Genomic DNA, 12,104 nt, shown 5'->3' with positions numbered 1-12,104 from the left:
TTACTTTAATTATTCCATTCCATTTCCAGTCTGGTGCGTTTATGGTCCAGTGTCAACAGCCGCGACACCCATCTTGCAGATAATTTTTTCATTCCAAATTCTTCTGTTAAAACGTGATGTACCCGTTCTGATGACATCCCTATAGCTTCAGCAATCTCACGAACTTTCAGTCGACGATCCTCCATAAACTTTTCATGCACTTTTGCGATGAATTCTAGGGTCATAGCACTTTTTGGCTGTCCAATACGCGGACCATCATCTATGCTCTCCCGACCAAATTCAAACTTGCTGGTCCACTTGGCAACAGTTGAATATGAAGGAACAGAGTCCCCCAGTGTGTTCTGAAAGTCGGCATGAATTTCCTGTGCTTTCACACCTTTTTTTACAAAGTACTTAGTCCTGCTCGAATCTCAGTTTTTTTCATTGGTTGTTATCTTGTTCTTTGTTCTTAGCCCTGATGAAGGCTAGAAATTCTGGCCAAAATGTAATAATTAATTAATTAATAATTTATATGTTAATAAATTATTATTATTATGAACCATATGCAATATTAAATAAGTTTTTTTAACTTATTTGTGTTATTTTCTGACTGTACCCCCAAATATCTTCTCATATAGAGTCGATATAATTTAATGAGTTCTTTATCTCAGGGTTCTGGATTGCTAGGCAATCAAGGCACACAGAAATATTGATTGAAGATTGAATTACAATGTTTAGTAAGCTAACCGATACTTACGATGATTGTAGATTTTGATTCTTGATGATTAATTTATAAATGGATGCACAGTTTAACATTATTTTATCATACTAAATTCAATCTCACTACTACCAAATTCCAGACAAAGAATATCAGGAGATGACTAGTCTTCAGGAAAGGTCTTTTCTAAACAAAAAAAATATCAATATCGTCTCACACTCTTTTATTATCTTTTCACTCCTACTGTTACGGCAGGTAGGGGTTCAAAAGGAACCTTTCCTAGCCCAACTGTGAAGAGTAGTGAAAATAAAATAAATGAATAGCCGAATTTTGTTATTTTCGTATTTTGAATAATTGAACATAATAAAGGGGTTCAAAAGGAACCTTTCCTAGCCCAACTGTGAAGAGTAGTGAAAATAAAATAAATAAATAGCCGAATTTTGTTATTTTCGTATTTTGAATAATTGAACATAATAAACTGTATAACAAAATATTCAAATATATAAACTAAAAAAAATAAATTAAAAGGGACCTAACCCAACTTACGAAAACTATTACAAAAATTAAATTATACAAAAGAGAAAAAAAGATGTCTTTATGTCACTGTGGGTGATTGATGGGGCCTCTGCTGTGGGTAGGCTATGTCCTCTTGGAGGATGAGCTGACGTAGTCCGCCCGCCATGATGAAAATGGTTAAACTGGCGGAGATGGGTGACTGCTGGCTACTAAGCTAAGACTAAGTACATTGATGAAATATGTCAGTTGACGTGCGTGCACACAAAGAGACTTAAGGGTTTACTGTTTGTTTATTTGTAACAGCATAAAAAAACAAAAGAGAACATCTGCTTTTAACACAATAAAAACATATGTTACACAATCGATCTTTTGTTTTTAAAGCGATGTGTTGGCCGCAACACCTACATTTCGGCCATTCTGGCCATTTTCAAGGATCTATCAAGCAAAAATGTCAATTACATTCCACTCACTATTTGTTTTGTAGAAACTGTGATAATAGTTATTGACTAATTATAAAATTTGTCAAAGGCATAATAGCCTGCAACAGTTATTTATAACAATGTTAGCTTTGATATTGTAAATAAGGTAGTCAATTTATGTTTTAGAATTAATTTATAATGAGTGGAATGTAATTGAAATTGTTAGTTGATAGATCCTTGAGAATGGCTGAAACATAGGAGTTACAAGAGAATAAAAAAGTGTTAGTGGGACTATGTGGATATTTTTGTTATAACTAATAAACAAATCTGTCTCAAACAATATATTTCATTATATATAAAAGAATGGTCTCTGATCCCTGATGTCCGTTATAGCTTCAAAATTTCGATAGTAGAGTCATATTTTGATTGTTACACAATATTTTTTTGAGTTTCTTTGCAATGCTTACTGCTGAAACTCACATTCCTGATGATTTTATTTTCCTCTTTTGTTTTCTTATTTTATTAGGTTGGAAAATATTTTAATTCTTGCACAACACAGTAGTGGTTCTGCTGACTATTATTACTCATTGTTTTTATTTACCATATCCTGACTCATTTACAATATAAAAAAAATATATACTTATATTCTATAATTTAACTCTTTTTTGAATAATAGATATATTGCTATATAAAAATAAATTTATGTTATAAGTTTACTCCAAGTAGTCAACTTGTTCATGATTGGCCCAATATTTCAGTGTATATTAATACTCTGTTCATACCACTTATAAGAGCTCACCTAATCCCAAATTCTCATTGCTATGCTATAAAAAATTCTATTTAAATACAATTTGTTTTCTCTGATTGACTGTCCGCTCTCCTTGTTGCTCTTTGGATTTCTTTATAAACTCAAAAAATCTCCCAGTCGGGATCTCTGAAGTATCTTTCACTTCCACACGCCTCTCCTTTTAGTTTAAATTGTTACAAACATACACATAATTTAAATTTAGCTGAAGTTATGAGTACCACTTTTGTTTTTTTGTTTTTTTTCCTCTTCTAATAGTTACACTATTCTATCTATTTAGCCAATAAGAAGTAATTCATAAGATAACAATGACAAAGAATTATTGATCCCTAAAATGATATTAATGATAGTAAAAATAGTTGTAAATTGTACATTTATTTTATTATTTCCTATATTAATTACTATTTTGAGTTGTAAAAGAAATATACTCAGCAGCAAAAAAAAACATGGAAGTTTTATATTTTTAAGTTTTAAATGATATTTATGAGTAATTTGTTTGTCTTTTAGTTGCTTCGAATTATAATATTGGAATAATCCCTTGAGGAGTAAAAGGTCAGAAAATAATTGCTCATTTGTCTTGATGCTGCTTTACTGGATTCAACTCTTAACAACTGTGTGAATGTTTTTGTAGCTTATTACATTTTTAATTTATTTAACTATACCTTTCTTTCTTTTTTGACTGACAAATGTTTTATATACTCGTCAAGAATAGTTGTTTTTTTTTTAAATAGAGAAGTGCCATGGTAACAATTCTGGGAGAGCTGGACCTAAAAACGGAGGGCCGGTAAAGCCTGACCAAGTGCCACTACTCTATGTGATTATCAATTATCAAGCTCTCAGTACTGAGATATTGCCATTTAACTGTGCCTGAGATTTGAGACACAGTTCAAATACCCTGAAATACCCATATCAGCTCAAATACCATACAGCAGTGATAAATGGAGCATTGATTAGGAACAACGCACTACGCTGCGGGGTTCTTATTCCTGGATATGCATTATAGAGAAAGCTTCAGAAATGACCAGGAGAGGGTCATAAAAAAAAAAAAAAAAATATTCATTGTAAGTTGCTTTGATCTGTAGCGTTCAGACAATAAAGACAGAGTGTGGTGATGATTTTGGGAGCAATTCCCTCATGTACTCTTTGGGAGTTGCATCATTTACATTGGAATCATTTATGGTTTGGGAAGCAATAAATTTCCTTCCGAGCGCATAACTGTTTAAGTTAAAAATTGGACTCAGACTGCTCAAACTCAAAAGTACATGAAAAAAAGTGCTTCTAGAGGCTGTAACCATTTTAGCTACATTTCTTGATAATTTTATTTTGAAGTAGGTTAATACACGTCATATGAATTGTCACTAAATACTTGGGGCATGTGAGAATTTAAGTTTTTGACTGGCTCACACAATCTCCTGATATGAATCTGATAGAGATTTTGTTGGTTAACATAGTTTAATTCATAGCTTATTAAGAAACTTATTCTTACATAAATTAAAAAAAAAAACTATAAGTCTAAAATTATGAGGGGAATCCAGCAAGGTGTCCAGCTTTTGCTGCTGAGTGTATTTATGTATAATTATTTTTTAACATGGTAGCATTTATTGTTGATAGGTACCAAGGATTCTATCATTGAGATGAAGAATAACTTGAAAGACGAAATGAACATGGATTTGGAAAAATTTGAAAATCCCTGTCAAGAAGATCCTCATTATAAGTATAAAATTGACAAAAATCAGAATTTAAAAAAACATACAATGCCCCTTGGTAAAAATAAGAAGGTTCAACATAATTGTTCTTATTGTGTGTTTCAAACACTTGACAGTAACCATTTAAAATATCATATAATGGCCAATCATACAGGTGAGAAGCCTCACCAATGTCCTCATTGTGAATATAAAGCAGTACAATTAGCTAATTTAAAAATACATATTATGAGACATCATACTGGTGAGAAGCCTCATCAATGTCCTCATTGTGATTATAAATCAGTATGTTCTTTTTACTTGAAGAAACATATAATGGGCATTCATACAGGTGAGAAACCTCATCAATGTCCTCAGTGCGAGTACAAGGCAGTAAAAGTAGCTGATTTAAAAATACATATAATGAGTCACCATACAGGTGAAAAACCTCATCAATGTCCACATTGTGAGTATAAAGCGGTACAATTAACTAATTTGAAAACACATATAATGAGCCGTCATACTGGTGAAAAGCCTCATCAATGTCCTCATTGTGATTATAAATCAGTAGGTTCTTTTTACTTAAAGAAACATATAATGGCCCGACACACAGGTGAGAAGCCTTTTCATTGCCCTCATTGTGAATATAAAGCAGTTCAAATTGGCCAATTAAAACAGCATATGATGGTCCATCACATAGGGGAGAAGCCTTTTCAATGCCCCCATTGTGATTATAAAGCCATACAAAATCGGCAATTAAAACAACATATTATGTTCCATCACACAGGTGAGAAGCCTCATCATTGTCCTCATTGTGAATATAAATCAGTTACCTCTACCCATTTAAAAAGACATATAATGAGTCGTCACTCGGATGAGAAGCCTCATAAGTGTCCTCAATGTGACTATAAATCAGTTTGTTCCGCAGATTTAAAAAATCATATAATGAGCCGTCATACAGCTGAAAGACCTCATCAATGTCCTCATTGTGAGTATAAAGCAGTACAATTAGCTAGTTTAAAAAAACATATAATAGGCCGTCATACAGCTGAGAAGCCTCATCAATGCCCTCATTGTGATTATACTGCAGTGCAATTATCTACTTTGAAAAAACATATAATGAGCCGTCATACAGGTGAGAAGCCTCATCAGTGCCCTCATTGTGACTATAAATCAGTGGATTCTGCATGTGTGAAGAGACACATATTGTACCGTCATGCAGATGAGATGCCTCATTAATGTGTTCACCACCAGAGCTCCAAAGAAGTTGTACCACACACACCTTATGGGAATTTTTTTTTGTAATATCTCTTAGAATATGTTTAGATACTTTTAATTATATTTATAGCTCTGAAATTAATGGGTTTCTCAACTGTTCGTCTGTTGAATAGTTTTCTGGACAATGTACAAGAAACCCTGTGAAAACCTTCTGAATAGTACCTATGAATGACATAGGTTTTCTGGTGAAAGAAATGTAAAAGTATGATATTGCCAAAAATTAAAAATAAATAAATTAAGTCAAATCTAATTTTTTTTTTATTTCTTATTGAATATAAAAACTTTTATCAGTGTTCAGGCCTGTGGGTAATCCTTTATATCTTTGTTTGACAGTAGTTCTATTATATATTTTTTATATTCATCCCTGTTTAGAAGTGGTATTAAAAAATTCATGGTTTAGTCTTACTAGACTCTTGACAAAGAGAAAATTTGTACTATTGTACAAAGTTGTAACTTGGACTACTATATAGTGTATGTGATAACTTTAATGGAAGTAGGTTCCATATGTCCCATTATTCATTTATATCTCAGCCATGAGTACAATCTAAAGCAGATTATGAAGCAATCTGTTTTTCTTATTATTATTTTTTCTTTTTGAATTTGTGTAATTCTTTAGTCTAATATAAATTCTAATTTAAAAATTATTAAAATCACTAATTTTTCATTTCGCTGAGGTTTTATTAAATAATTTTTAATTATATTTTCTTATGTTCTTATTTTTTATGTTATATTCATGTTATAAGATGATAATATAAGATATATTATTAACTTATAATTTTAATCTGTTTTCTGTACATTTTTTCATAATAATTTATAATTTTGTACTTTTTTCCCGTAATAAAACCGTTATTTATATCATTTTTATTTTCTTGTAAAATTACCCATAATGAAAATTATTAAGTAGCGAGACAAATATGTTCCAACTCTTATCTGCTGGCATTTTTTTGCTGTAATATTTGGTTAGTAAGAAGTAGGTTTGTATTAAGTGCATTGAAATGATCTATCTGTTGAGGATTATAAGGGCAGGGAACAATCACTTATTTGTCTTTAGGTTTCATTACCAAATTCAGTTCTTTTCATCTGTATGAAGGTTTTGTACCTTTTAACATCGTTAATTTTTTTTTTTTTTCTAAACCATAAATCTTTTACCATTAACAAAGAGGAGAACATAGTATCTGATGTATTGTAACAATGTTTGGAATTGGGAGCACCCCAGCAAATTGGAATTGGGATGTCCACCAATCAAATGTACTCCAGCATTTCTGTGAGCCATGCAGCTACAAGGAGAGGGTCAGTATTGCTTGTGTGCCAGGTGCCATCTACTTGTGTGCCACTGTTCAATCTAATATTTGATTTATCATACTCTCAGTATTGAGAGATCACCCTCTAGGCCCCCTTATACAGGATGAAAATTTTTTGTGTTGATATAATGGATCTTTGTCATAGTAATCAAGAATGACACTTAAACACTTTGGATGCATGTTTAATATTTCATTCCGTTGCTGTGAGACTGATGTCAAAAAAACTTTGTCTGATATTTTACTTTTTGGGTTTAAATAATAGGCCCTATGAAATCGTAGCCTAAAGATAACGGCATGTTATTTGGTATCGGAGTTAGTAAAATCTTTTAGAAGCTGTAGATACTATCTCTTAGGAGCAATCGTCATTGTGTATATAAATATTGATATATTTTTCCTGTAAACAAAGTTGGGTTTTTAGAAATCGGTTATTATTGTTTACTTCTTACAATTGTTTTAGAAAATGTAAAATATTTTCTTTTCAATTATAAAAAAGAATGTATAAATTTTTTGTTACTATATATGTAGTATTAATTAGTTAGTACTATATAAATGTAAAAGGATACTAGATTTTTGTTTTAACCCCTCTCTCCCTTCCTCCCCCATGCTTACCTGTTAACCATAAAAAAAAAAATATCTCCCCCTCCCCTCCATAAAATTGAATAGGACTAATATTTCTTGTGCTTAGACTCTGGCACTTAAGCAATTAGATGCAATGTTTAATATTGTCTCTTATATTCACTTTATTTTATTCAGTATTAAAAAAAGTAATAATAAATAAAAAACTAATAGAAATGAGCATATTTTGATGAAAAAAAAGTCACATAACAGAAATTGATATGTTTTAATAATAATAACAAATAAAACATAAAAACTAATTATCCTTACATTTATAAATAACCAGCAGGCCTGGCAATGCTTTGCTATTGCTAGATTTGGGGATGTATAAAGATTAATTGAACATAATTTAAAGTTTGATTTTAATTAATATATTTAGTTAAAATTAAACATACATCATTATTTTTATTTACATATTATATTGGATTAATGATTGAATTTATTGCTTATTATATTTTATTGGTACCAATACATAATAAAACTATATGGTGATATTATACAATGTAATGTGTGGTAATAATGTATAACAAAAATTGGTAAATAAAATATGTGTTGTGCACTTTACAAACAGGTTTTCATAAAATTGTTTCAGCTCTCATTACTAATATTGGTTAAATAATCTGTTTTTTGAAGGCAATTAACTGTCATTAAAATCATAATTTAGAAGTTTTGGCGGTGTACAACTTTTATTCACGTTATAACAATAACAAATGAACTAAATTAAAAAACAACATGCCTAAATTTTTTATTTTATTTTTTAAATATGGGTTAAAGTTCAATAGGCTGTACCTTCGCTAATGATAGCCTGAATTCTAATTTTTGAAAAATTTATTTTGTAGGGAATTTAATCATCTTTCAAATAACACTATTGAATGAAAATTTTTGAAAATTTGAAACTAACATTTCGCCCTTATAAGGGCATTAAGTCTAAATGTTGATCAAGACTAATCGATTGGTATCTAATAACTATGAAAAAAATGTATACTTTTTGAGCTACTTGACTAAAAAGTTTGATTTTATCATAGATTTTTTTTTAGTGGAGAAATAAGAAATTTCAGTAGCTTTAAGCCTTTCTATGGCTTAAACATTTTGAAAAAATGTTCCCAATAAAAACATATTTTTGTTACAGTGCATTGACAAATTATTCTAAGTCAGAAAATGTATTTTTCTGGCTTCTAGGGATATGTGACCTTACTATTTTGAACTGGACAAATAGGCCTCTGTGCCTTTAAACGTTAACATGGCCTGAAATACACATTATAGGCTCCAAACTTCTGAAAAGGGAACTATTTACCTACTAGAAATGTAGTGTGGTTTTATTAGTCAACTCATTTCTTATTTTTATTTTTAATAATTTTTTTTTGAAGTATTATTGGTAAAACAATTTTTCTATGATAGACTTTGTTTAAGTAACCTATAAAAAAATAATAATAATAATTCTTACCATAAATTAAAAAAAAAAATCCTATTTACTAAAATTATGTGGGGAAAACTAGCTGTCCATTTTTTCACTACTGAATTTATTTATGTATTATTAATGTTTTAACATGATAGTATTTATTGTTTATAGGTTCCAAGGATTCTATCATTGAGATGAAAAATAACTTGAAAGAAGAGAAAAACATAGATTTGGAAAAAATTGAAAACTATCAAGAAGGTTCTCACTATGAGTTCGAAGCAGGTGAAAATCATGATTCAAAAAATCATATAATGGCCTTAAGTAAAAATAAGAAGCTTCAATTTAATTGTTCTTATTGCGAGTTTCAAACAATTGATAATCAACGTCTAAAATATCATGTAATGGCCCGTCATACTGGTGAGAAGCCTCATCAATGTCCCCATTGTGAATATAAAGTAGTACAAATAGCTAATTTAAAATTACATACAATGAGACATCACACAGGTGATAAGCCTCATCAATGTCCTCATTGTGAGTATAAATTAGTACAATTAGCTAATTTAAAAAAACATTTAATGAGTCGTCATACGGGTGAGAAGCCTTATCAATGTCCTCATTGTGATTATAAATCTGTAGGTTCTTCTTATTTTAAGAAGCATATTATGTGCCGTCACACAGGTGAGAAGCCTTTTCATTGTCCTCATTGTGAATACACAGCAGTACAAATTGGCCAATTAAAACAACATATAATGGCACGTCACACAGGTGAGAGGTCTTTACGATGTCCTCATTGTGAATATAAAGCAATACTAACACGTCAGTTAAAACATCATATAATGTTCCATCACACAGATGATAAACCTTATCAATGCCCACATTGTGATTACAAATCAGTTACTTCTTCACATTTAAAAAGACATACAATGAGCTGTCACTCAGACGAGAAGCCTCACCAGTGTCCTCAGTGTGATTATAAATCAGTTAGTTCTGAACGTTTAAAACAACATATGATGGTTCATGACATAGGTGAAAAGCCTTTTCAATGTCCTCATTGTGAATATAAATCAATACAAAAAGGGCAATTAAAACATCATATAATGTTCCATCACACAGGGGAGATGCCTCATCAGTGTCCTCATTGTGATTATAAATCAGTTACTTCTACACATTTAAAAAGACATATAATGAGCCGTCATTCAGCTGAGAGACCTCATCAGTGCCCTCATTGTGAGTATAAAGCAGTACAATTAGGTAATTTAAAAAAACACATAAAGAATCGCCATAAATGTGAGAAATTATAATTGCATTTAATGAGTAAATACTCATTGTAATTATAAATCAGTGTATTTTTAATGTTTAATGTATGGAGAGACATATTTTGGACTGTCAGAAAGTAGTTTGGACTGTTCGCTACTGAAACTCTAAAAAAAATATTTCCACCTCATGCCATGGAAATTTTCCTTTTAAAATCATTTTAAATTGTATTTGATTATTTAACATTAATTTTATAAGCATTGACATCCTGTAATTTCCAAAACTGCATGTCACATTTGTATGACGTATGTGTTTAACTTGAAGGATAGTAATTATATAATATTGCTAAAAAAAAAATATAATTTCAAATCTAAATGATATAATTTTACCAGCACTAATTCTACTGTAGTCAAAAATTTAACTAGTAATATTCCAGAGTCTCAAGGATTTTCAGATCCAGAGCAACCTCCTATTTTCGTGACCAAAATAGAAAATTTTATATTGTTCGTTCAAGAGATTGCTGACTTGATCGGACAGCCAAATTTTAGATGTTTCTCACGCGTCAAATACATAAAAATAAATACCACCAATAAAGATAATTACAAAAAACTAGTCAATCATTTAACCGAGAAAAAATATGACTTCCATTGCTATCAATTGAAGCAAGAAAAGGCATACCGAGTTTTACACCCCACTGAAAAGTACCCATTACCACTATTCTTTGTTGATTTAGAGCCTGCCCAAAATAACCCTGAAATATTTCAGGTAACAAGATTGGTGTATTCAACAGTCAAATTTGAACAGCCAAAACAAAAACCGATTATGGTACAGTGCCAAAACTTAGGGCATACAAAGACTTATTGTCATCATCAGGCCAGGTGTGTAAAATGTGCTGGCCCTCATGCCACTAACACCTGCCAGAAACCACGGGAAGAACCGGCAGAATATGCGCTATGTGGAAAAGACCACCGAGCAGGCTACAGAGGCTGTGAGGTTTATAAAAATATACACAAGCAGAGATCTCATTGGATAGACATCAAAAGCCCTAGATCAATCCAGCACCCTACCGCCTGAAACCCAAAATTTAGAAATTTTCCCAAATTCAAAGAAAACATCAGCTCAGGACATTGAAACCCAGCATTTTACCGCAAAAACCTTGAATCAATTTCCTCAAGACTCAAGTCAGACATACTCCGAGATCAACAACAGTCTCGAAGTCAGGTGCCTCAGACTTCTCAGCCCAAGCCCCTGACCTCTCATCCTAAGCCTCAACCTCCACTTCATCATAATCCTCCTCATCACCTACCTTTACGGGTAAAACTGCCACTACCACATCCACTTCCAGTTCCATCTCATCCAACTGTTCTGATGAACTCCTCGTCCCATCTACCATTAAAAACTCACACAACACCTCATATCCCAGCACTGCATATATCACGAAGAGGCCGGTCCCCAATCAGCACTCCTAGTCATACAAACTATTTATTAAAAGCTCCTGATACATATCCTCTTTACCAAAATCCAATGGACATAACCTCTATCCTTACATCCTTCCTGAAAGATCTTCAAGATACCATCAAACCCCTGATCAACCTACTCACATGAATCCTATCCGAAATCCCGTTTAATTTCCCACGATGAGTACAAGGCTCCTAGCTGTCTTGTTATGGAATGCCAATGGTCTACAAAACTTATGTTTAATTACCTAATTAGTCAATATTCACATTAAAATCAAAATTAAAATCCTTTATCACAGTCATTATTTGCTATATATATAAGTGAGACCAAGCAATTATTGGGTGACAGAATTTATCAACACAATAATGATTTGAAAAACAAGGAGAGGGATCCAAATAAAACTGCACTAGTACAGCATGCAACCAAAAACCAGCATATTTTTGATTTTGAAAATACATTCATTTTACCTAAAGAAAATAATACATTCAAAAGGAAAATACTTGAATCCATTTACATATCTGAAAATATTAATTATACAGTAAATTTCAAACAGATACAAGAAATTTGAACCAACACTATGCAGAGATATTAAATAAAATTAATTTATGAAAAATATAGGATAAATTGAATGTGGATAATTATAATTAGCCTTGATAGGAACTTTACTAATGAAATAAAGA

General features: G+C 31.3%; 1 protein-coding gene across 5 annotated transcripts in view; it reads left to right on the top strand.

Annotated features, from left to right (window-relative positions):
• LOC112211432 (zinc finger protein 26) overlaps positions 1 to 12,104 on the top strand; it is a 68,026-nt gene that overhangs the window by 50,373 nt on the left and 5,549 nt on the right. For 2 of the 5 annotated variants that reach the window (XM_067044707.1, XM_067044706.1), the window contains one exon: positions 8,884 to 12,092. In XM_067044707.1, coding sequence (XP_066900808.1) covers positions 8,884 to 10,013 — 1,130 coding nt within the window. In that variant the 3' untranslated portion in view covers positions 10,014 to 12,092. Of the gene's footprint in view, positions 1 to 4,048; positions 7,009 to 8,883; positions 12,093 to 12,104 lie in introns of those variants that run through there. The other 3 variants (XM_067044708.1, XM_067044703.1, XM_067044701.1) reach the window with 3 other exon arrangements.

This window comes from Halyomorpha halys, unplaced genomic scaffold (genome assembly GCF_000696795.3).
Source record: "Halyomorpha halys isolate HHAL.00 unplaced genomic scaffold, Hhal_1.1 Scaffold395.1, whole genome shotgun sequence".
Lineage (NCBI taxonomy): Eukaryota > Metazoa > Arthropoda > Insecta > Hemiptera > Pentatomidae > Halyomorpha > Halyomorpha halys.
Note: the sequence above shows the minus strand (reverse complement) of the source record. Positions and strands in the feature narration are given on the sequence as shown.